At 49.7% G+C, this 21917-nt stretch overlaps 2 protein-coding genes across 2 annotated transcripts in view; one reads left to right on the plus strand and one right to left on the minus strand.

The window, feature by feature from the left end:
• Positions 1-3939: 3939 nt before the first annotated feature.
• On the minus strand, positions 3940-7760 carry LOC133751188 (collagen alpha-1(I) chain-like). The gene is made up of 4 exons (XM_062181032.1): positions 7238-7760; positions 6743-7149; positions 5944-6072; positions 3940-4563 (listed from the first exon to the last, which is right to left on the minus strand). Exons 1-4 carry the CDS (start codon positions 7758-7760, stop codon positions 3940-3942), a joined length of 1683 nt encoding a protein of 560 aa, XP_062037016.1.
• Positions 7761-8032: 272 nt separating this feature from the next.
• The window catches only part of KCNK10 (potassium two pore domain channel subfamily K member 10), a 140303-nt gene continuing 126418 nt past the window's right edge, over positions 8033-21917 (plus strand). The window contains exon 1 of the mRNA XM_062181518.1: positions 8033-8084. Within this exon, the coding sequence (XP_062037502.1) occupies positions 8033-8084 (52 nt within the window). The remainder of the gene's footprint in view (positions 8085-21917) is intronic.

A 21917-nucleotide genomic window follows, 5' to 3' on the forward strand; every position in this document is an offset into this window, starting at 1 on the left:
AGACTCCTGATTCCGGCTTCCTGCTACCGTGCACCTGGGAAGCTCAGGTAATGGCCCAAGCACTTGGTTCCCTGCCACCCCTGAGGATGACCTGGATTGAGTTCCTGGCTTTTGCCTTAGTGTGACCCAGCCTTACCCATTATGGGCATTGCGGAGTGAACCAGTGGCTAGAAGCTCTAGCTCTCTCTCTCTGCCTTTCAAAGAGAAACAATTTTTTAAAGTTATTGGAAAAGTCCTATTGATCTTCTTCTTCACTTGTACATTAGAAAACTTAAGGAAGGGATTTGGACTGGAAGTAAGAAAAGGTTTTTACTTCAACAAAGTATCTTGGAGTCGGCACTGTGGTGCAGCAGATTAACACCCTGGCCTGAAGTGCCGGCATCCATATGGGCACTGGTTCGAGACCCAGCTGCTCCACTTCCTATCCAGCTCTCTGCTATGGCCTGGGAAAGCGGTAGAAGATGTCCCAAGCCCCTGCACCCACATGGGAGACCTGGAAGAAGCTCCTGGATTTGGATCGGCACAGCTCTGGCTGTTGCGGCCAACTGGGGAGTGAACCATCAGATGGAAGGCCTCTCTCTCTCTCTCTCTCTCTGCCTCCCATCTCTCTGTGTAACTCTGACTTTCAAATAAATAAAATCTTAAAAAAAAAAGTTTCTTAAAGTTTGGAAAAGTCAATCAGTAAAGGATTTGGAATATCTTTCAGTAGATATATTTAGAAACCTTGGTTAGCCATATAAATTGGAATCTTATTTAGAGGTAGAAAATTGAGCCAGGAAGTATCTTGAAATGATCTCTTTCAAACCTGATTCCATGATTCAGCAAACATTTAGATGACTTAGTGGTAGGAGAGGAAAGTTCTAACATTACATTTGTTTCAATTATTTTCAACCAAATATATATTAGCCTTAAAAGCCATAGAAATGATATAAATATATTTTAAAGATTCCCATTGGATGCTGGGACTATGTCCCACCTCCTATGAACAACATCTTTTCTACTAGTCAGACTATTCCAACCCTCTCATTGGCTGACTGGAGAAGCATCTCTCAACACGTTCAGATACTAGGCCCATCTAAAGGATTCTTTTTAAAAGACTTATTTATTTGCTTGAAAGGTGTTGTTACAGAGAGGGAGAAGCAAAGGCAGATTCTCCATCCACTAGTTTACTCCCCAAATAGCTGCAAAAGCCATGGCTGGGCCAGGCTAAATCCAAGAGAGCCAGTAGCTTCTTCCAGGTCTCCCATGAGGGTGCAGAGGCCCAAGCACTTGGGCCACCTTATGCTGCTTTCCCAGACCTAATACTAGCAGGGAGTCCAATGGGGGGGAAGTGGAGCGGCCGAGACATGAACCAGAGCCCATATAGGATGCAGGCACTGCAGGTGGCGACTTTACCCACTGCACCACAGCACCAGCCCCTAAAGGATTTTAACTGTCAAGTTGAAAGACTCTGGAAATAAGTCTGGCTCATAAAAAATAGGTTATTTAAAGCATGCATAATTTCAAGTTTTGGTTCAAATTAAAACCTTCCTAGATTTATATGAAAATAAAAACTCATTTTTTATGTATGACCCTATTGAATTGTTTTAAAGATTTATTTATTTATTTGAAAGCTACAATTAGAAGGAGAGAGAAAGAGAGAATCTTCCATCCACTGGTTTACTCCTCAGACGGCCCCGCACTAGCCAGAGCTGGGCCAGGCTGAAGCTAGGAGTCAGGAGCTTCGACTGGGTCTTCCACTTGGACTATTCTCTGCTGCTTTTCATTCGGGCTATTAGCAGGGAGTTGGATAGGAAGTGGAGCAGCTGGAACCTGAGCTGGCATCCATTTGGGATGCCGGCATTGCAGGCTGCGGCTTTACCTGCTACACCGCATTGCAGTCCCTGAGTTCTTGTTTTTAAATCTGGTAAAGTGCTATATGTGTCTGTCAACTCGGCATGTATGTATGAAAACTCTCACCCATTCCTAAAATGTGGCCTTTGGGGGCTTAAGAAACAAGGATCACTTCTTTGAGTAGGTCTAGGACTACAGAGGACAGAAATTGGAATGAATGGGGATACAGCTGCCTTTTGTTCTATGGAGGTTGGCAGAGCGGTTGAGTTTATAAAAGAAGGTATTATTTTAATGACCTACTAACTCAATGGATCTTCAGCTACATCATGACAATCTGCATTATCAAAAAGCAAATGAGTTTGGGTTTGAAAGGAAGAAAGGAAGTTCATTTTAAAAAGATGGGAAGACTATTGTAGAATAAAACACACGAAGTAGACAAAAAAACCATGTGAAATCTTCGATTTGGTCCTGGTTGTTTTAGTTTGTTCATGCTGCTGGACTGGGCAATATATATGTCACAGGAGTGTTTTTGTCACAGTTCAGGAAGCTGCAAAGTCCAGGATCAAGGTGCCAGCAGATCTGGTATCTGCTAAGGCCCGGCTCTCTGCTTCCAAGGGATACCTTCTTGCTGCACCCTCACCTGGTGGAAGAGCAAAACGCACAGACTTGGGACTGGTGCTGTGGCTCAGCAGGTCAAGCCACCATCTACAGCGCCAGCATCTCATATGTGCACCGATTTGATTCCCTGCTGCTCTACTCCTGATCCAGCTCCCTGTTGATGTGCCTGGGAAAGCAGCAGAGGATGGCCCTTGGACCCCTGTACCGATGTGGGAGACCCAGATGAAGCTTCTGGCTCCTGGCTTTGGCCCGAACCAGCCATTTGTGGAGTGAACCAGCGGATAGATGATCTCTGTCTGTCTCTCCTTCTCTCTGTCTCTGTAACTGTGCCTTTCAAATAAATAAATCTTAAAAAAAAAAAAAAAGGGACAAACTTGCTCCCTCAAACCCTGTCACAAAGGCATTAATCCCATTCACGAGGGTGGAGCTCTCATGACCCAGTCACAGCCTAGAGTGCCCACTTCTTCATGATACTGCATTGGGGTTACATTTCAACATGTGCTTTAGGGAGACACAAATATTGAAACTACCGCACTGGTTTTTAACCAAACAGCCATCATTTTCGTGTGCATTTGAAAATTTCTAAAGCAAAACATTGATGGTAGAAACAACCACCAAAGAAACTTACCTGAGATCATGCTTTGGGGTCGCTCCAAGAGCAGGAACTTGTTTCGTGAGAAGCAGGATTATAGCCCTTTAATGTTTGGTGAGGCCTTTGGCACACAGGAGCTTAAACAATATCTTCTTACAGGCTAAGATTTAATACAGAGAAACTCAGAAGAGGATGCAGTCCTGGGTTATGAAACATGTTCATCAGCCTGACGCTTTAATGACACGTTTTTTCGAGTTCATGGTATGTTGTCCTCATTAATCCCCAATCAGAGGTTTGAGTCATCAAAACAAAGCTGCAGGGTTCACGCACACAGAGGCTCACGTTTCCAGAGGTCTGATACACGACACCTCCTGCCCTTTCCCTGCGGATGCCGGCTCCAGCTTTTCCAGGCCAGAGCAGAGCCCGAGATTAGAGCAACATATACTTAAGGGTGTGTTTTTGCAGATGCTGGCTGGGACATGAAGACAAAAGCAGGAGTTCTTAAAGGCTGGACACTTCACTGGGAAAAGAGAACATTTCTGGTAGGGAAGTTAACGGTGAATGTCTGGCCCCATCAGTTTCTTCCCTGAGGGGGAACGCACAGGGAGTGTGTGGGGGGTGGGGGTGAGAGGCTGGGGGTTGGGGGGGGGTGGACAGCTCTACAGAATGACGCGGAAACCTGGCCACAGTTCCTGTGAGATGACTTGGAAGTGTCTCAAGGGTGAGGAAGAGATGGAAGACGGATTTTTCCTGAACTTCAGGGAGGAATGATGAAAACCAAGGGCAACACTCCAAGGCGGTTTCTCGAGTTCGCTCTGATATTCGTGAATTCAAAGTAGATTCGCATCCGCTCCACCTCCTCGCCAGCACTCAGCCGGATTCCCCAAGCTGCTTCATCACCCCCCCGCCACTCGCCGTCCCAGCAAATTCTCCGGCTCACCCCGGAATCGGCCTTCCGCTCTGCTCTGGCTGGCCAGGTCATTGCAGGCACCCGGGGCGCCCCACGCGGCAGGCAGCGCGCCCGGGTTCCGGGTTCGCGGCTGCAGCCCGGCCTGCAGCGTTGGGGAGGAGGTCAAGGGGGCAGCCAAGTTCTGGAAAACTTGCTCGCCAGAGATGACTGGGGCCTCGGGCTCCCCCAGCCCTCCCCCGGCGCGCGTGAAAGAGCGGGTGCGGCAAAGCCTGGCCGCGCTCCGGCCAGTCAGCCTGTGAGCCGCAGAGCCCGGGAGACCCGCAGCGCGGCTTTTCCCGCGTGTGCGCCCAGGACGCGGCGGCGGCGCCAGCCGGGGGTCGTGGCCGGTGCCTCGAGGGCAGGGAGACTTTTGCGCCACGATGCTTTGTTTTCCTGCCGCAGGCACCCGGGGCGGTCTCTTCCCCTCAGACTTTACCCGCCCGCGGCCGTAGCCATGGAAGTTGCGGCGGCACCGGGCGACAGGGCACCGCTTGGCGCGGCGTTTGTTTTGGATGTTTTTCCTCCACACAGACCGCTTCTTTGCTGCTTCTTCGGGCAAGTGGACTCCAGTCTGTAAGTAACCAGAGGGGAGAGCCGAAGGGGACAGGAAGGGATGGGTCGTCACCGCGCCAAGCCGGTTGTCTCTCTTGGGATGGGGTCTCCCGCCACTCCGACCCCTCCCCCTTTGGGTCCACGCCACATACGCATTTTGGGAGGAGCTGCGTTTGATTTCAGGCACGTTGAGGGGACAGGTGTGGAGATTATTAACTTGATTCTTCTTGGTGGGTTGTCCTCTTTTTTGGTCACAAACTTGGTTTACTCACATCCTGAGAAGGGGGATTCAAAGTGGGGTGAGAGAAAGTCGTAGACGTTGGTGGGGGCGGGGAAGAAGGAGGTCAGAGGCCTTCAGAGATTTAGCAGGGAGAGGACCCCAGGGCCAATGTCCAGTGCGCACCTTGAACTCAGAACTGGAGTGCCAGACCCCCCATCTTGCTCCCCACCCCAAGAGCATCATCCTCAAACCCCAGCCCTCCCAGTAATTGCCCTGCTGATGCCATTCTTGTGGAGGTCCCGCATCACCTCGGGACCAAAACAGTTGCACTGGTTTGTTGATTGACTGAAGGATTCCCACCCCCCCCCAACAGGAATTTGAATTCCCAGAAGTAGATCCTAGAACATAACCATAGCCCAATCCATTTTCTAAGGACGGAGGGATAATACACTTGTTATATCTGTATCTATATCTATATCTATATCTATATCTATATATGTATCTATCTCTATCTCTATCCCTATCTCTATCTATCTATATCTCTCTGTATATTTAGACTTTCATTGCACTGAAAGAATCCATCTGACAGTTTCAGGATTAAAGCCATGAGTCCAGGGACCAGGGGAGCTCACGCGGTTCTGGCACGAACTGTGGGCTTTGGGGCAGGTAAACTTGTGTTTGAATCTCCGTGTTGTGACCTTGGGAGTGCTCTGAGCTTTGAACTTCTCATCGGTAAAAGGAGGCCAGTGGGAGCCTCTCAAAGCCATGCAGCGAAGAGGAAATAAAAGGGGAGAGGATGCTTCCCATCCTCGGAGGATTCTGGGGAGAGGGTATCTGTCTCTGCTGGTCCCTCTGGAGGTAAACACATTGCATTGCAGTGACCGGGCTACAGCCCAACTGCCCATGAGCAGCTAAGGAAGAAAGAGCCGAGTGAGGCTTCGATGTCTTGATCAGGAGCAGCTTCCTTTGGGCTTGGGGACAGAATTTATAAACACACACTGGTGTCTCCGGGGCATGGCTGGGGAGAAGCAGAAATTCTGTTTGTTTTATTTCTGGGTCTCATTAATAGAGGGAGCTCAAGTGTGGACACACAGTGCAGAAGCGCCTCTAAAGCCCCCGGGGGACCTGGCCAGAGGCGGAGGAGGCAGCGCAAGGCCTCGGGCTCAGTAGCAGTTTTACCTGAGCCGGGTCTGCAGAGACCTCAGGGCTGCAGCCTGGGCTGCCTGAAGAGTCGGTGACAAAGCACTTGCCAGCCTTTCTTGGAGTCCACAGTGGACTTCTGTGGATGCTGCCCTTGGACTCAGAAACCTGGGTGAGACCGTGGTGGGTGGATGATGACATAGGGTGCTGACAGAGGGCTCCCCAGAAACCTCAAGGTGTCCTACAGTGGCTCCCCCCTGTTTTAGGACCACTGCTGGGGGTGGGGGGTGGGGGGTTGGGAATAACCTGAGCAGTTAGCTTCTCTTGCGTAAGACAGCAACCATCTAATCTGACCTTATGGCACCAAACAGTAAGCCCCACGAAGGCAAGGTCTCTGTCTACCTTGTTCTCTGCCCTACGTCCAGCGCCTGTCACATTCGTGGCGTATGATGGGGTTCAATATATGCAGGTGCAGGATGAGCCATGAATTTTGAGAACCTTAACTATAAGCCAGAATAAGGGGCGCATGCTACTTCCTAGCCAACAGTGCCATATACAGTTCATGCCTTCATTTAGCAAGTGTTTCTTGAGCATCTACTACGCGCCAGGCTCCGTTGCTAGACACCCGAAGGAATCTGTAAGCATCATTCACGTTTATACTTTCAGAGCAGCCCATTCATGAGCACCTCCGCACAGTCTGGCTTTTCTCAGGCCGAGGCCTGACCACAACCCCCCGTGGGGTTTCAAGCAGGCGCACCACGAGTGGAGGGTGTGGGAGTGCCCCAGGTTTAGTATCTTTCCAGGAACATGGTGGGGGTCCCTTCCCACCTGCCCCTACCGAGTCCCCGGGCAGCTGCCCGGTCGCCAGGTCTGGTAACTGCTTTCCTCTGGGGCCTCTGCTCCTTCCTTCAGCCCCCTCTCTGGCCTCCGGGCGGCGGCTCCAGCCGGTCTGCAGGTAGATGGGGAAGGAACCAAGCTGCGCCTGGGGAATCTTGCTTCCCCAGGTGGGGAGATCGCAGCCGACGCGGAACGGCCCCAGAACAAAAGGCTCATGGCTGGCACCGGCCTCCCCCGGGTGCGGCGGGGACGTGGGTTCGGGGCTCAGGCGGGAGAACCCGGCGCGGGAGGGGACCAGAGTGAAGACATGAAGTGAGAAGTGGGGGGCGCCCAAGGTGGGAGCGGCGAGACGAGGTCGCCCCGCGGCAGAGGTCCGCGGCGGGGCCGCAGCGGCCCTTCCTCCGCCTCCTGCAGCGCCTTCCAGGCAGCCAAGCGTGTCTCCGGCTGCAACTCCACCGAGCGCGCCGCGGCCAGCTCCACGCCCGCCCGCCCGCACGCAGGCTCGCCCAGCCAGTAAGTAGCGGCGCGCCCGCCGCGGCTTTCCGGCCCCCGCGCCCGCCGCCGCTCGCTGCCGGGGGCCCGGGGACCCGCCGCCGGGGCTGGGCACCGCGGTCCGCTGCGCGCCCCGCGCCCTCCCGCCGTGGCGCGGCGTCTGCGGCGCGCGGCGGGGAGGGTCGCCCTAGCCGCGCGCTCCCCGGGAGCCGCGCCACTCCTGCGTCCAATGGCTTTCGCGGGGTGGGGAGTGGGGGGCGTCGCCCGGGGGCGAGCAGCGGCGGCCGGGGTGGGGCGTGTACGCTCGGCGCGGCCGAGCGAGGCTGACGTGCCCGCCCAAGCGCGTGCCCGGGCGAGTGTGTGCGGGCGTGTGTGTGCGGGCGTGTGGGCGCACACGCCTTCGGGGGCCGGAGTGACACTGCAGTGGGCTTCTCACTCGCCCTGGTCTCACCGGCTGCTCGGGCCCCCAGCCTGCCGGCGCCGCTTTGGGGAAGCTTTTCCGAGCCTCCCTGTCTCCGTCCTCTCATCCACCCTTCGCGATCTTACTTTTGCTTTTACCCACGGGGGCTGCGATTGGCCACCCCCTCCACCGGTGCAATCATCCTAGCGGTCTCCAGTTCTTTCCTAAGCCGGTCTTTCCCCACCTGTCTTTCTCTGGGGTGCCCGCGCGGGCCGGTGCAAGGCGCCCCCATCCTTGGAAATTGTTTGGTTGGACTGCTGTACCGAGGCGTGGAAAGCCCCGAAGGCTTTATTGTTATTTTGATTCTTTTCATTTCTTCCCCTTCTGGGCAACGGAGCAATGAAATTTCCAATCGAGACGCCAAGAAAACAGGTGAACTGGGACCCTAAAGGTTGGTATTTCCTACTTTTGGCCGGCCTCCTCGCCCTGCCGCTCTCCGCGTGTGCGCGCCTCCAGGAGTGGAAGCGCTCTCGCTCCTGGTAGCGTGTGTCCTGAGGCTGGGAAATGCGCCCAGGAACTGCAGCGCCGGTGGGAGGAGGGCGGAGGCAGCGTGGGTTCCGAACCCAGATCGTGTCTGTCATTGTCACATAATCATTGTCCCTCCTGGATTGTTTCACGATCTATTTAAAGATACACCAAGCCAGCTATTTGGCTTGAAATTGCACCAAGTGTGGGCATTTGCTTTTGACTTTGTGTGTGTGTGCGTGTCCTTTGTTTCTAGTGATCTTTGTCTCTCTGAGATGGGTGGGGTGCCTCCCCTTGGACCTGGAGCTGCGCCGCGTGCCCGGGAGTGTCCTCAGTGGGAAAGGTTTCCAGGCAGCAAGTGGGGCTCCTATCTGCAGCCACCGTCCCTGGGGTGGCCCTTCTCGCAGGGTGCGCGGAATAATGGGGCCCACAGGGGCTCTCGAGGCTTCTTGGCTCAGTTCTATTACCAAACCAGGCGCGAGTTTGGCTTAGGTGGGAGAGGAAGAGGGAGGGGGCTGTGGTTGTCTGGAAGGGTGGGGCTGGCAGTAGCTGAGAAGGGATCTGTGGTGTGGTTTACACGGCTTTAGGGATGTTGGACCGTGGCCTCTCTGGGCAAAAGGGAGAGATTTAAGACCGATTTTGGTGTACCTTGCCTGACTCACTTGTGTCGGTAATTATACAGATGTTAAGGCATCTGCTGAGTGATGGGGAGGGGGGAGCAGAAGTTGACACCCTGTGTCCAGTTGTGATAAGAACGCACTTCAGCATTTCCCTTAGCTCCCCTGGAGGCTGAGTTGGACCAGCCATTGCCTCTGTGTGTTTTGGGGTTGAATTTTCTGTATTCGGTGTATATGTGTTTAATGTTCTTTATGGCCACACATCTTTTCCTCCAGACTGGAAAGAGGAAACCCATTCATTCATTGGATAAATGTTTTATGAATTGACTTGCTGGTGGAGAGCGAGTGGAGAAGTATTGCCTTCTAAAAACATCAAGGTGTTTTTTACACACCTTCAGCACAAACCCAGACTTCTATTTTGTTTCCAAATCTCTGGGCTTAAGGAAGTGTGCTTTGAATATTTTTGGGATTCCTCCAAAATCTTTTTATCCAGTACTAGTACACACCAAGCAAGCACTGTTGTAGGCATTGGAAAAACAGCCACAACGGGAGAGAAAAAAGCTTTGCATGTGTGGAGTTTATAGTGAGGGAGATAGATCTATTGATCATGGCATGGAGTAGTGAATAATTACAAGTTTATTAATGTTCCATGAAGTGTTTTAAGAAATAGTCTGATGAAAGAGATTGACAAAGACCAAGGCAGGTGGACAGTCAGGGAAGGTTTTCTTGAGGAGATGGCACTGTATGGTGACCTGGAGTGGGAGTTGATTGACTAACGGAAGGGGAGCTGTTGTAGAAGAGAGAACAGCAGGTGCAGTGGTCCTCAGGCAGAAGGAGCCTAATTGAGGAACTGAAAGGAAATTCCCATGGGCGGAGCCTGTGTTTTGAGATGTGATGGGGAACCACAGGATCAGACCCTGGAGTCCTGTGTTGCTGGAGGTAGGGTGGAGCTATGGGGTGGGAGAAGGAGTGCAGTCTTTATCTTAAGCCACTGAAGACTTTCAGTCTGAGGAAAGAGGTGATCTGAGCCAAGTTTCAAAACAAGTGCTTTGTGGCTTATGTGGATGTGGAGCACCAGATACAACGATGCATGGACCAAGGTGCGGCTGTGAGGATAGAGAAGTGGATGAAGTAGTGGGCTACTGAGGACATGAGATCAGCAGTCCTTGTGTGGGTACAGTGTGGAGGTGGAAGCATTGTGATGACTGGGATAGCAGTCAGGGTAGGGCCAGTCCTAAGGAAGCTCATGGCTTCAGGCTGGGGTCATTGAAAGGGAGATGTCCTTGAGGCACTTGGGGGTATGTCAGTCAAGTGGGCAGTTGTCCAAAGAGTGGGGTCAGGATTTTCAAGGAACTGTGGTAGACTGGGAGCCCTGTGACACTGATTGTGTGAAGCTGGGCCTTTTTTTTTTTTTTTTTTAAAGATTTATTTTATTTATTTGAAAGAGTTACAGAGAGGCAGAGGCAGAGAGTGTGCACGCACACGTGTGTACGAGAGAGAGAGAGAGAGAGAGAGAGAGAGAGAGAGAGAGTCTTCCATCCAATGGTTCATTCCCCAGATGGCTGCAATGGCTAGGGCTAGCTGTGCCAATCCGAAGCCAGGAGCCAGGAACTTCCTCCGGGTCTCCCATGTGGGTGCAGAGGCCCAAGGACTTGGGCCATCCTCCACACCCCTCCCAGGCCATGGCAGAGAGCTAGATAGGAAGTGGAGCAGCCAGGACTTGAATTGGCACCCACATGGGATGCCAGCACTGCAGGCAGTGGCTTTACTTGCTATGCCACAGTGCCGGCCTCTGGCCTCTGTGCTTTTTTTTTTTTTTTTTTTTTTTTTTTTTTTACAGTTAGAGTTATAGACAGAGAGACAGAGAGAAAGGTCTTCCTTCCATTGGTTCACTCCCCAAATGGCTGCCGTGGCTGGCACCGAACCGATCCAAAGCCAGGAGCCAGGAGCTTCCTCCTGGTCTCCCATGCGGGTGCAGAGGCCCAAGCACTTGGGCCATCCTCCACTGCCCTCCTGGGCCACAGAAGAGAACTGGACTGCAAGAGGAGCAGCTGGGACTAGAACCCAATGCCCATCTGGGATGCTGGCGCTGCAGGCGGAGGATTAACCAAGTGAGCCACGGCGCCAGCCCCTGGGCTTTGTTTTTAAAATATGTTTCTATATGATCTTTGTTCTGTGTATATTTGTCACATTGATAAACACAGATAGGGTTTCTGTATTTGCCAGTATTATAATGAAGACAAACATGCAGGTAGCATGTACAGTTACAACTAAAAGTGCTAAAAGACCTCAATAAACATAACACCATTTAACAAGGGATCATTATATACTAGCTGTTTTATGTGTATTATTTCATAGTTATTTTCATAACACTTATCTGATGGTGTGTTATTGTCCCATTTGACACTCGGTTGCCACTCAGCTACCTGACTTCATGCATAGTTGTTCCTGAAGGTGGGGGTGACAATAGTCTTTTCTAGGCTGGGAGTGGAGCCGGGAGGGGACTGGGGAGTGGAGGTGGCATATTTTACATCTATATAGAATTATGGGCTAGGCACTGATCTAAAACTCTACATATATTAATCTTTTTTTTTAAAAAATTTATTTATTATTTAAAAGTCAGAGTTACACAGAGAGATGGGAGGCAGAGAGAGAGAAAGAGAGAGAGAGGGAGGTCTTCCATCTACTGGTTCACTCCCCAGTTGGCTGCAACAGCCAGAGCTGTGCCAATCTGAAGCCAGGAGCTTCCTCTGGGTCTCCCACGGGGTGCAGGGGCCCAAGGACTTGGGCCATCTTCTACTGCTTTCCCAGGCTATAGCGGAGAGCTGGATTGGAAGTGGAGCAGCTGGAACTAGAACCGGCGCCCATATGAGATGCCGGCACTTTAGGCCAGGGCGTTAACCCGCTGTGCCACAGTGCCAGCCCCTACATATATTAATCTTAATCATCCCATACATCTTAGGAGTAAGGTACCATCCTAGTTTTATAGATGAGGGAATTGAGGAAGAGAGTTAAGTAACCTGCCTAATATTGCACAGCTAGTAGGTGCTGGGACTAGACCAGACTCTGGGCTCTTCAACACTCCGCAAGTCTGTGGCTCTTCAGTCATCAGGACCTCTGGCTCTTGCCTGGTGAGGCTTCCAAAGCTCAGGGACTGGAGAATTTTGTTAGGATGAGAAAAAGGAGGAGAGAGGGAAGAGGAGGAAGAAGCATGAAAAAGAGAAGAGGGAGAAGAGGGGAAAGAGTGAGGCCTTGAATTGGCCTTTCCCTACTCACTGCTTCCTCCACTAAACCAGCTATCGAGCCAATGGTGTCTTCATTTCTGTCTGGTAGACTGGCCACACTGGGCACTGGACAGACTTTGGGTCTATTCTTTGGAAGTTCAGGTTTACGTGGAGTTGTGTGTTTGGCAGAGCACAGGTGAAGGGGAACCTGACATTCTAAAGGAAATGAAAGATGGTTCCCACGACACGGCCAGCAGTATTTGGCTGGAAGCAGACTTGAACCTTCAGGTGGGGGTGCTTGTGAGTTGTGAATGGAAGTTGTAATTACGGTGTTTTGCTTACAGCCCATCACCTGACAATTTAATAACACAAAATGAAGGTGGTTTGAGAACAGATTGGTTTTGATTGCACTTGGGTGAATTAAGCAAAGCACTGTCAAGAGGTGTAGGTGCAAAAATAAGACCTAAATAGAAAATGAGGAGTCTGGTGAGCTATAGCTTTCTTTTATGTTCTTAGAACTGAGTCTTCAACAAAGAAAGGTACTATCTTTGAAAGGACCTAAACAGAAGTAGACTGACACAAAGCCCAGCTTTCATAGCAGAATTTATGTGCATTGAAAAATTATTTATTTTTGTTTATTGGAAGGAGGGGAGAGAGAGAGAGGCCAGCACAGTGGCTCACTTGGTTAATCCTCTGCCTGCGGCACTGGCATCCCATATGGGCGCTGGGTTCTAGTCCCAGCTGCTCCTCTTCCAGTTCAGCTCTCTGCTGTGGCCCAGCAGGGCAGTGGGGGATGGCCCAAGTGCTTGGGCCCCTGTACCTGCATGGGAGACTAGGAAGAGGTACCTGGCTCCTGGCTTTGGATGGGCACAGCGCCGGCCGTGGCAGCCATTTGGGGAGTGAACCAACAGAAGGAAGACCTTTCTTTCTGTCTCTCTTACTGTCTATAACTCTACCTGTCCTACCTGTCAAATAAATTAAAAAGAGAAAGAGAGAGAGAGAGAGAGAGAGAATGAATCAATCTTCAATCTGCTGGCCTGAAAAAGCTGGGCTGGGCCATGCCCAAAGCCAGAGCCTAGAACTCAGTCCTGGCCCCGTATAGGGCCCACCTGCTGCCTCCAAGGTGCACATCAGGAGGAAGCTGGAATCTGAAGCAGAGGTCAGACTCAAACCCAGGCACTCAGTCTGCTGTGGAATGCAGGCATGCTGAGTGGAAAAACTCTTTGCACTAAAATCATGCCCCTATATGTGCATTTTCACTCTCTAGGATCACTTGTTGAAGATTTTCTGTTTAAAATTAGTAACTGCAGGGTGGGCTTTGTGGCACGGCGTATTAAGCTGCTGCTTGGGATGCCCATATCCCATATTGGAGTGCTTGGGCTGAAGTCTCACCTCTGCTTCAGATCCAGTTTCCTGCTAACGTACACCCTGGGAGACAGCAGATGATGGCTCAAGTACTTGGGTTCCTGCCACCCATGTGGGGACCCAGATGAAGTTCTAATTCCTGGCTTCTGGCTTCATCCTGGATCAGCCCTGGCAACTGTGAACATTAGGAGTGGACCAGCAGATGGAAGATTTCTCTCTCTCTCTCTCTCTCTCTCTCTCACTCTGCCTTTCAAGTAAAATAAAAAATAAAATCGATGTTTGCTTGCTGCTTATGTATGTTGAGAACTAATAAAAATCAATAAGGTTAGCAAATAGTATTCCCGACTTGAAGTAAGCAGAACAATATGGTGTAGAAAATTCTGGAGTTAGGGTGAGAAGATTAGGTTCTACAACTAGCTGAAGCAATAATTAGCTGTGTGACTGTGTGCTGCCCATTATTCTCTCTGCGGAAAGGAGACTTTTCCTGCATCTACCTCCTTGCCTTTATCTCTTGACCGCTCCCCCCTTGATCAGACCTTTAGACTGCTTGGTTTCCTTTTGTTCCTCAAATAGCTCACACTTGTTGCTGGCTCAGCATCTTGGCACCAGCAGTGCCCACTGCTTTTAAAGCACATTCTCATGGCAGGCTCCATTCCACTCAGTTGTCCCCTTGTTAGCAAGGGCTTCCCTGTCTCGGCCGAAGACTTCTATCTACATCAGGGCTTTCTCTTTCTACTCTGTTGCTTACCCAGCTGTCGTGAGCTGGAACCATGTGTCCACTCATGTGTCCCATTTAGTGCCATTCACCTTCATCAGCATGTGAACTCTGCAAGCAGGGACTGCTCCTGTCTTGCTCATTGTCACATCCCTAGCGCCTGGCACATAGTACACCATCAGCCTTTACTGATGACTGGATGGATGGTGGGATTGACCAGAGAGGATCCTGGAAGCTTTATGCATCTTGGAAATCTCAGGACTCCTTTAAGCTACAAATGGCAAAGTATGAATAAGGAAGAAGTGGGGCTGGTGCTGTGGCGCAGTGGGTTAAAGCCTCAACCTGCAGTGCCGGCATCCCATATGGGTGCTGGTTCTAGTCCCGGCTGCTTCTCTTCCAATCCAGCTCTCTGCTATGGCCTGGGAAAGCAGTAGAAGATGGCCTAAGTGCTTGGGCCCCTGCATCCGTGTGGGAGACCCAGAAGAAGCTCCTGGCTCCTGGATTTGGATCAGTGCAGCTCCTGCCGTTGCGGTCATTTGGGGAGTGAACCAGTGGAATGGGAGACCTCTCTCTCTGGCTCTCCTTCTCTCTCTGTAACTCTGTCTTTCAAATAAATAAAATAATTCTTAAAAAATAAATAAGAAGGAAGGAAGACTATTCTCAAATAATGATATATCAGAAACGATGTCGGTATTCCCACTTTTCTTGCTGGCTTCGGGGTCTCTAAAGCCACAGGGGACTGTTTTCTTTCACTTCTTCCCTTTCTCCAGGAGTAAAAAGGCTGAATGGGAGTGAGGTGATGGTAGTAGGGGGTTGATCTAGCCTGAGAAAGACACAGTCAGTGTCCCACTTAATAATTTGGTTCATATTAGCTATTGGAGTGTAGTTATTCTTAGATACTTTAATCTATTTAAGAAAGAAACAAAGCTGTAGAACTGGAGGTAGAATTTTTTTTTTTTTTTTTTTTTTTTTTTTTTTTGACAGGCAGAGTGGACAGTGAGAGAGAGAGACAGAGAGAAAGGTCTTCCTTTTGCCGTTGGTTCACCCTCCAATGGCCGCCGCGGTAGGCGCGGTGCGGCCGGCGCACCGTGCCGATCCGATGGCAGGAGCCAGGTACTTATCCTGGTCTCCCATGGGGTGCAGGACCCAAGGACTTGGGCCATCCTCCACTGCACTCCCTGGCCACAGCAGAGAGCTGGCCTGGAAGAGGGGCAACCGGGACAGGATCGGTGCCCCGACCGGGACTAGAACCCGGTGTGCCGGCGCCGCAAGGCGGAGGATTAGCCTACTGAGCCGCGGCGCCGGCCTGGAGGTAGAATTTTTTAAAAGCTGCACTTTTAGTGCACACTTTAATGCCAAATTCTGGAGAGCCCTGAACCATGAATGTGTAGCACCTTTTAGTTTACAGGACGCTTTTTACAAATGATCTCATTTGCTCTTTAAGCAACTGTGTTTTTGTAAGGCATTAGAGGCTTAGATTTACCGTTGTGTTAACTAAGATGTAGAACGGATAAATGATTTCTGTGGGGCCTAAATCTGTAAACTGGCAGAGCCAGGGCCACACCAGGCCTTTTGGTGCCGCATTCCTTCAAGCTTTCCTTGGCCCACTGCACACTCCCCTACTCCTTCTCACCCTAAAGTATATCCCAGGGTTTATCTGGGAGATTTAGAGGGTGTATTCTGCGCAGTGGTCTGCAAGTCCTCAGGCCACAGCTGTTTCCTGCAGGACATCCTTACCTGCACTGGCTGGCACCTGTTCTCCCCTGAGTTCAGCTGAAGCTCCTTGGATCTCATTTCTGCTGTTGTGGCTGCCAAGAGACTTTGGTCTCTTGTGGCTGTGAGCTGTATTCAACTTGCTAGGTTGCTTAGTGCTCTCTTTATTAATGTGTTTTCAAACACGCATTTGCATAGCTCAGATTTTCTGGAAAGAAAATAATCTATTTTTGATTTAATATCCAATTTTCAGGAGATCAGCCTTTCAAATGAGATTATTAATGTGCCAAAATCACCACCATTATCCTAGAAAGTACAGAGCAGTGATGTTCCAGAGATTGTCTGGGCCAAGATTTAGTTCAGCATCTTTCTCAGCAGTGCCTAAGAGGGACCTTCATCAGCCTTTTGCCAAGCTCGCTTATCACTGGGTGGAATTAAGACTGGGCATGGGGTGAGCATTTGGCGCAGGAGTTAATCCAGCACTTGGGATGCCTGTATCCATACATTGGAGAGCTTGGTTTTGATTCCTGGCTCCATTCTAACTTTCATCTTCCTTCTAATAGTCACCTCAAGAGGCAGGAGATGGTGCAAGTCATTGGGTCCCAGCCACCCTCTTGGGAGACTTGGATTGATTTCCTGGATCCCATGGTTCAGTCTTAGCCCTGGCCTGTTCCAGCCCTAGCTGCTGCAGACATTTGGGGGCGTAAATCAGGAGACAGGAGCTTTGTCTGTCCGTCTTTCTTTCTCTATCAAAAAAAGAGAGGAGAGAGGAGAAACCACAGGTTGACCTTGCTGTTCCATTCTATTCCAAAACACCCGTGAATTGGCTTCATATAAACCTTATTTTCAATCTGATGCATTTAGAAAATACAATACAGTCTTGCCCCAAATTGGGAAACATCAACATCACCTGAGATCTGTGCCAAGTATTTTTTTTTTTTTTGACAGGCAGAGTGGACAGTGAGAGAGAGAGAGACAGAGAGAAAGGTCTTCCCTTTGCCGTTGGTTCACCCTCCAATGGCCGCTGCAGCCGGTGCGCTGAGGCCGGCGCACAGCGCTGATCCGAAGCCAGGAGCCAGGTGCTTCTCCTGGTCTCCCATGTAGGGCCCAAGGACTTGGGCCATCCTCCACTGCCTTCCCGGGCCATAGCAGAGAACTAGCCTGGAAGAGGGGCAACTGGGACAGAATCCGGTGCCCCGACTGGGACTAGAACCCGGTGTGCTGATGCTGCAACGCGGAGGATTAGCCTATTGAGCCACGGCGCTGGCCCCAAGTATGTTTCATTTAGCCACAATGAGCGAGTGGATTCCTTTCTACTTGGAACTAGAAATAAGAAAGAAGCCATGTCGCCTACAGCCAATTAGGAGGTTTCCAAGTGGACAGCTTGCTCCAGTGGCTGAAGCAGAAAGGTGAATAAGAGCAATAAGCCTTATCTGAAATCATGCTCTGTTATAAAGGGTACCTCCTGGGTGAGCCAGGCTGTTAGGGGTGTAGCTCTGCATGGCCTCATTGCAGAGTCTACCTCAGTGTGGGACTAGGAGGGGCTTCCCTGTGCTGGTTGCAACCACCTGCCTGGTTTCCTTCCATAGGAATTAGGGAGGTCAAAGGGCCCATCCACATGTGGGCTCTGGTCCTAGGGATGCTCTTGGTGGAGACTTGATGGTTTGTCAGGGTCAGGCTCATTGCCACAATCCAGAATGGGGAGATACAGATTATATTTACCTTCTAGAACATGTATTTGTGGTTTGTGGACATAGTTTGAGATTTTTTCCCCTCCCACATAAGTGTCTCTGACTGAATACTATGAATTGGAAATGAATCCTAACCTTCTGATTCTCAGATATTTAAGATTGGAAGGAGAGAATGAGGGCCAGAACCATTAGCAAGGGAGGAGGTGATTTGAGGGGAATTGCATCCTTTTCCTGTGCCATTCCCAAACCCAGGGAGGTGGGAAGGGCTAGGAATTAGAGGCTGTGGGGATGAGGTTGGGGGTGAGATTTCCAGGGATTCTGGTATTTGTATCACCAAAAACTTCTGCTGCCATTACTTCCTCTTTCTGTGGAGGGAACTTGGAAGCCAAGTGCAATGGTGGAAAAACATAGGAAAAACATGGGGTTTGCTGCTGTGCATGAAGCCTGGTGGCCTCCTCCCTCCCTTCCTCCTTCCATTCCTACAGAATTGTTATCTCGATTGTTATCTTTTTCTGCAAAGGAATCTCACTTTTTTTTTTTCCCACTCAGTTACCCAGTGTTGGGGAATGGGTGGTGTTCTCCGTTTAAAAAGAGATGCTTACAGAGGTGATCAAGATTGCTCAGGAGTGGGAGAACCAGTGACTGTCACAGACCGGCCTCAATGGCAGTGTTTATGATTCTGACATAACAGCTGGCAGCCGTGACACTGCCAGGAAAATGAGTTTCTGATCAGCAGGAAGACCTGGAGGGCTCCAAAATAAGAACACATCAAATGTTTTAGCAGGATAAAGGTAAATAGTGAAACTTACTGAATGTGACGTGATGTGAGCCTGACGGGCTGAATGGAGTTGCTGGGTATCAGTTTGGTGTTTGACAATTGAGCATCCACTCACTTTATCTTGTAAGCCAAGAAGTCAAGCACCAAAAGTTCGAGAAAAATCGAGGGAGGGAAAAGCTTAGAGATGAAAAAATTCCACCCATTTTTATTTTCCTTGCAAGCTGTGGATGATCTGTTCCTACTGACCAACCAAGATCAACTCCTGCATTCTACTGGTTGAAATAGTTGTTTAAGCCAAAGGTATTTATTTCTTATAATGGAATTTGATGCCAGATGAGAATTATTTAGGGGAGATCTGGTCTTTCATCCTCTGGTTCACTCCCCAGATGACCAGCATATATGTTCTTACAATGACTTGATATGAGAATAATTGTTATGGTCATTCTACCTAGTTTCTGGGCAAGATGTTACCCCTGAACAGTTTAGGAGCTTAAGGTGAGAGGACTTGGGTTCGAGGGCTGGCTCTGCCACTCATATGAAAAAGAAGAGAGTTGGGTTGTTGATTGCTAAGGTCCCTTCCTTGATAGCTTTAGATCACCTAGGTCAAGCTACGTCACTAGTGTTTGATTTGAAAGCTGCCTCATTTCTCAGTGACCTGCTCTCCTTACCTGTAAGAATGAGATAATTACAGCCAGTGGTTCCTTTCTTTATGCTGCACTACCTGCACTGTGCTTCAGTATACCTCTGTTATCACAAGGGACAACCCACGAGGTCAGGTGGCTTCAGCTCAGCCTCTCGAGAGCATTCGATCTGCCTTCCAGATCATCTGGGAGGGTGGCCTACAGAAGAGCCCATCCCTTGTGGGACTGTCTGAGGCTCCCAGGTAACCTGGACTACTCTGGTTAAACTAGAGAGAAGACCAGAGAAAGAACATGATTTGGTGAGAACAATGTTCGGGTCTGAGTTACTGTTGTACTAACTTTGTTGGCTGTGTGTCTTGGTCCATTTGGGCTGCTATAACAGAATAGCATAGACTGGGTAGCTTACAGACAAGACATTTATTTTTTATTGTTCTGAAGACTGGGAAGCCGAAGATCAGAGTGCCAGCAAGTGTAGTTCCAGTGTCTGGTGAGGACCCACTTTCTAGCTTGTAGATAGTATCTTTTTGCTGAGTCCTCACATGAAGGAGGAGCAAGGGGTTGCTCTTAGACCTCTTTTATGTGGGTGTTAATGCCAATCGTGAGGGCTCCACCCCTATGACCTAATCACTCTCCAAAGACTTCCCTTCCTAAACACCTTGGAGGCTAGGAATTCTACTATATGACAGTTGGGGAAGGAGATACAGACGTTCATACTGATCACTGTGAGCACATTTTGTGAACCTGGATAAGCCACTCTTTCTTTTAAGATTTATTTAGTTTATTTGAAGGGATGGGAAGAGAGAGAGAGAGCAAGAGAGAGAGAGAGAGCGCGAGTGAGGGTGATAGAGAGCTTCCACCTGCTAGTTCACTCCCCAAAATGACTGCAATGGCCAGCACTGGGGCCAGACCAAAGCCAGGAGTCTGGAACTCCTTCCAGGTCTCCCCCATGATTTGCAGGAACCCAGGTACTTGGGCCATCTCTCACCGATTTCCCAGGTGCATTAGCAGAGAGCGGGATTGGAAGTGGAGCAGCTGGGGCTCCAACTGGCACTCATATGGCATGCTCATGTCACTCGTGGCAGCTTAACCACTTGTGCCACCACACCAGTCCCAAGTCAACCTTTCTGAGCCTTGTTTTCTCCTGGATAGAAAGAAAGAACACAGTAGCATCTACTTCACAGTTGTTGAGTTGACCAAATGAGATAACAAATGCGAACAAGCTTTCTAAACTGTTAAATTCTAGACCGGCATTTCTCAAAGTACATTCTGTGCGATACCAACTAGACTAATGCCCTGAGAGGGGAAAAGGGGCTTGTTGCATAGCCAAGTCAGTTTGCAGGATGCTGCAAGTTCAATCATTCCAGGAGACTCACCACGCACATTATTAGACGTAACTGCTTTGTGGTGTAACAAATAACCCCAGCATTTAGGGGCTTCAACCAATGATAAACATTTCTTATGTCAGAGGTCCTGTGGGTCAGGATTTGGGAACAGTCACCTGGGTGGTTTATTCAGTCTCCATGTGCTTGTAGTCAGACATCATCTGATGGTTTCATTGGTGCTGCAAGATCTGCTTCCAAGACTGTTCATTCATGGGACTTGCAGATTGCTGAGTTGGTTCCATCTACTCAGAGCACAGTTGCTGGTTTCCCCAAAGAAGTGATTCAAGAGAGAACAAGGTGGAATTGGTAACATTGTTAATATTTGACCTCACACACAGAAAGAAGGAGAGGCAGAGAGAGAGAGAGAGAGAGAGAGAGAGGCCTTCCATCCTCTCTCCAGCTGGTTCACTCCCCAACTGGCCGCAATGGCAGGAGCTATGCAGATCCAAAGTCAGGAACCAGGAACTTCGTCTGGGTCTCCCACACAGGTGCAGGGGCCCAAGGACTTGGGCCATCTTCTACTGCTTTCCCAGGCCAGAGCAGAGAGTGGGGTCGAAAGTGGAGCAGCTGAGATTTGAACCAGCACCCATATGGGATGCCGGCACTACAGGCAGTGGCTTTACCCACTACACCATAGCAACGGCCCCTACTGTCACTTTTTTTGAATAGGAAAGCTTTGGGACTGTGTGTTCTGGGCTGGGTGAATACTGTATATTTGGATGCCTCTGTGGATTGGGGATAACCGGGAGCTAGTAATGCTGTCTATGTCACTTCCTGCACAGAATAGCAAAGACTGTGTTGAAGATGGGGTGATTGAGGCTGCCCAGGGCCCCAGTCATGCCCCAAGCCAGCTGTCATGGTATCTGTAGCCATAGTAACCAAGGGCTGAGCAATTTCTCAGGATGCCAGTGTGTCACTGTACCCATCTCTCATTCTGTTGTTCCCCTCTGTTCCTTACCCAGGAATTTCCCATCTTTTTGCTTCATCCCTCCACAGAGATGGACTTTCAGGGTGGTTTCTACACTGATTATTCTAACTTCCAATCAACTCTACACTTCCTGAGGCCACATCTTCAATTCTTAGATTCACCATGGATTCATTATTAACCCAGTTAAAGTCGCATACGCATTATTTCCTCAGATTTTCCATTCATTAAAAATTTATATAATTTATGAATTATTAAATTGTGATTTTATGAAATTCATTTTATTTGAAAAGCAGCTAGATACAGAGAAAGAGAGAGAGAGAGAGAGAGAGAGAGAGAGAGACATAGACTGATAGAGAAAGATCTTCCATCTGCTGGTTTACTCCCCAAATGCCTGTGGTAGCCGAGGCAGGGCCATGCTGAAGCCATAACTTCAGAACTCCATCATGGTTTCCCATGTGGGTGATGGGGACTGAACTACTTGAACCATCACTTGCTGCCTCCCAAGGTGCACACATGTAGGAAGCTGTAATCAGGAGCAGAGCCAATACTAAAGCCCAGGCACTACAATATGGGATGTACGTCCCAAGTAGCAAATTAACCTCTTCACCAAATGCCTGCCCCTAGCTTTTCCATTTTTATATGAAAAATTGGTCACAAGCTGGATAAACAAATTATGGTATATATACACTATGAGTACTAACTACT

This window comes from Lepus europaeus, chromosome 22 (genome assembly GCF_033115175.1).
Source record: "Lepus europaeus isolate LE1 chromosome 22, mLepTim1.pri, whole genome shotgun sequence".
Taxonomy (NCBI): Eukaryota; Metazoa; Chordata; class Mammalia; order Lagomorpha; family Leporidae; genus Lepus; species Lepus europaeus.

Bases quoted from the DNA above. Each gene is read 5' to 3' on its own strand.
- LOC133751188 (XM_062181032.1), bottom strand. From the start codon at position 7,760: ATGAGAGGACGGAGACAGGGAGGCTCGGAAAAGCTTCCCCAAAGCGGC. The intron at 7,150-7,237 runs GTGCGGGCGGGC...AAGGCGCTGCAG, and splicing joins TACTGGCTGGGCGAGCCTGC to GAGGCGGAGGAAGGGCCGCT. The intron at 4,564-5,943 runs GTAAAACTGCTA...GGTTACTTACAG, and splicing joins TCTCTGCAGACCCGGCTCAG to ACTGGAGTCCACTTGCCCGA.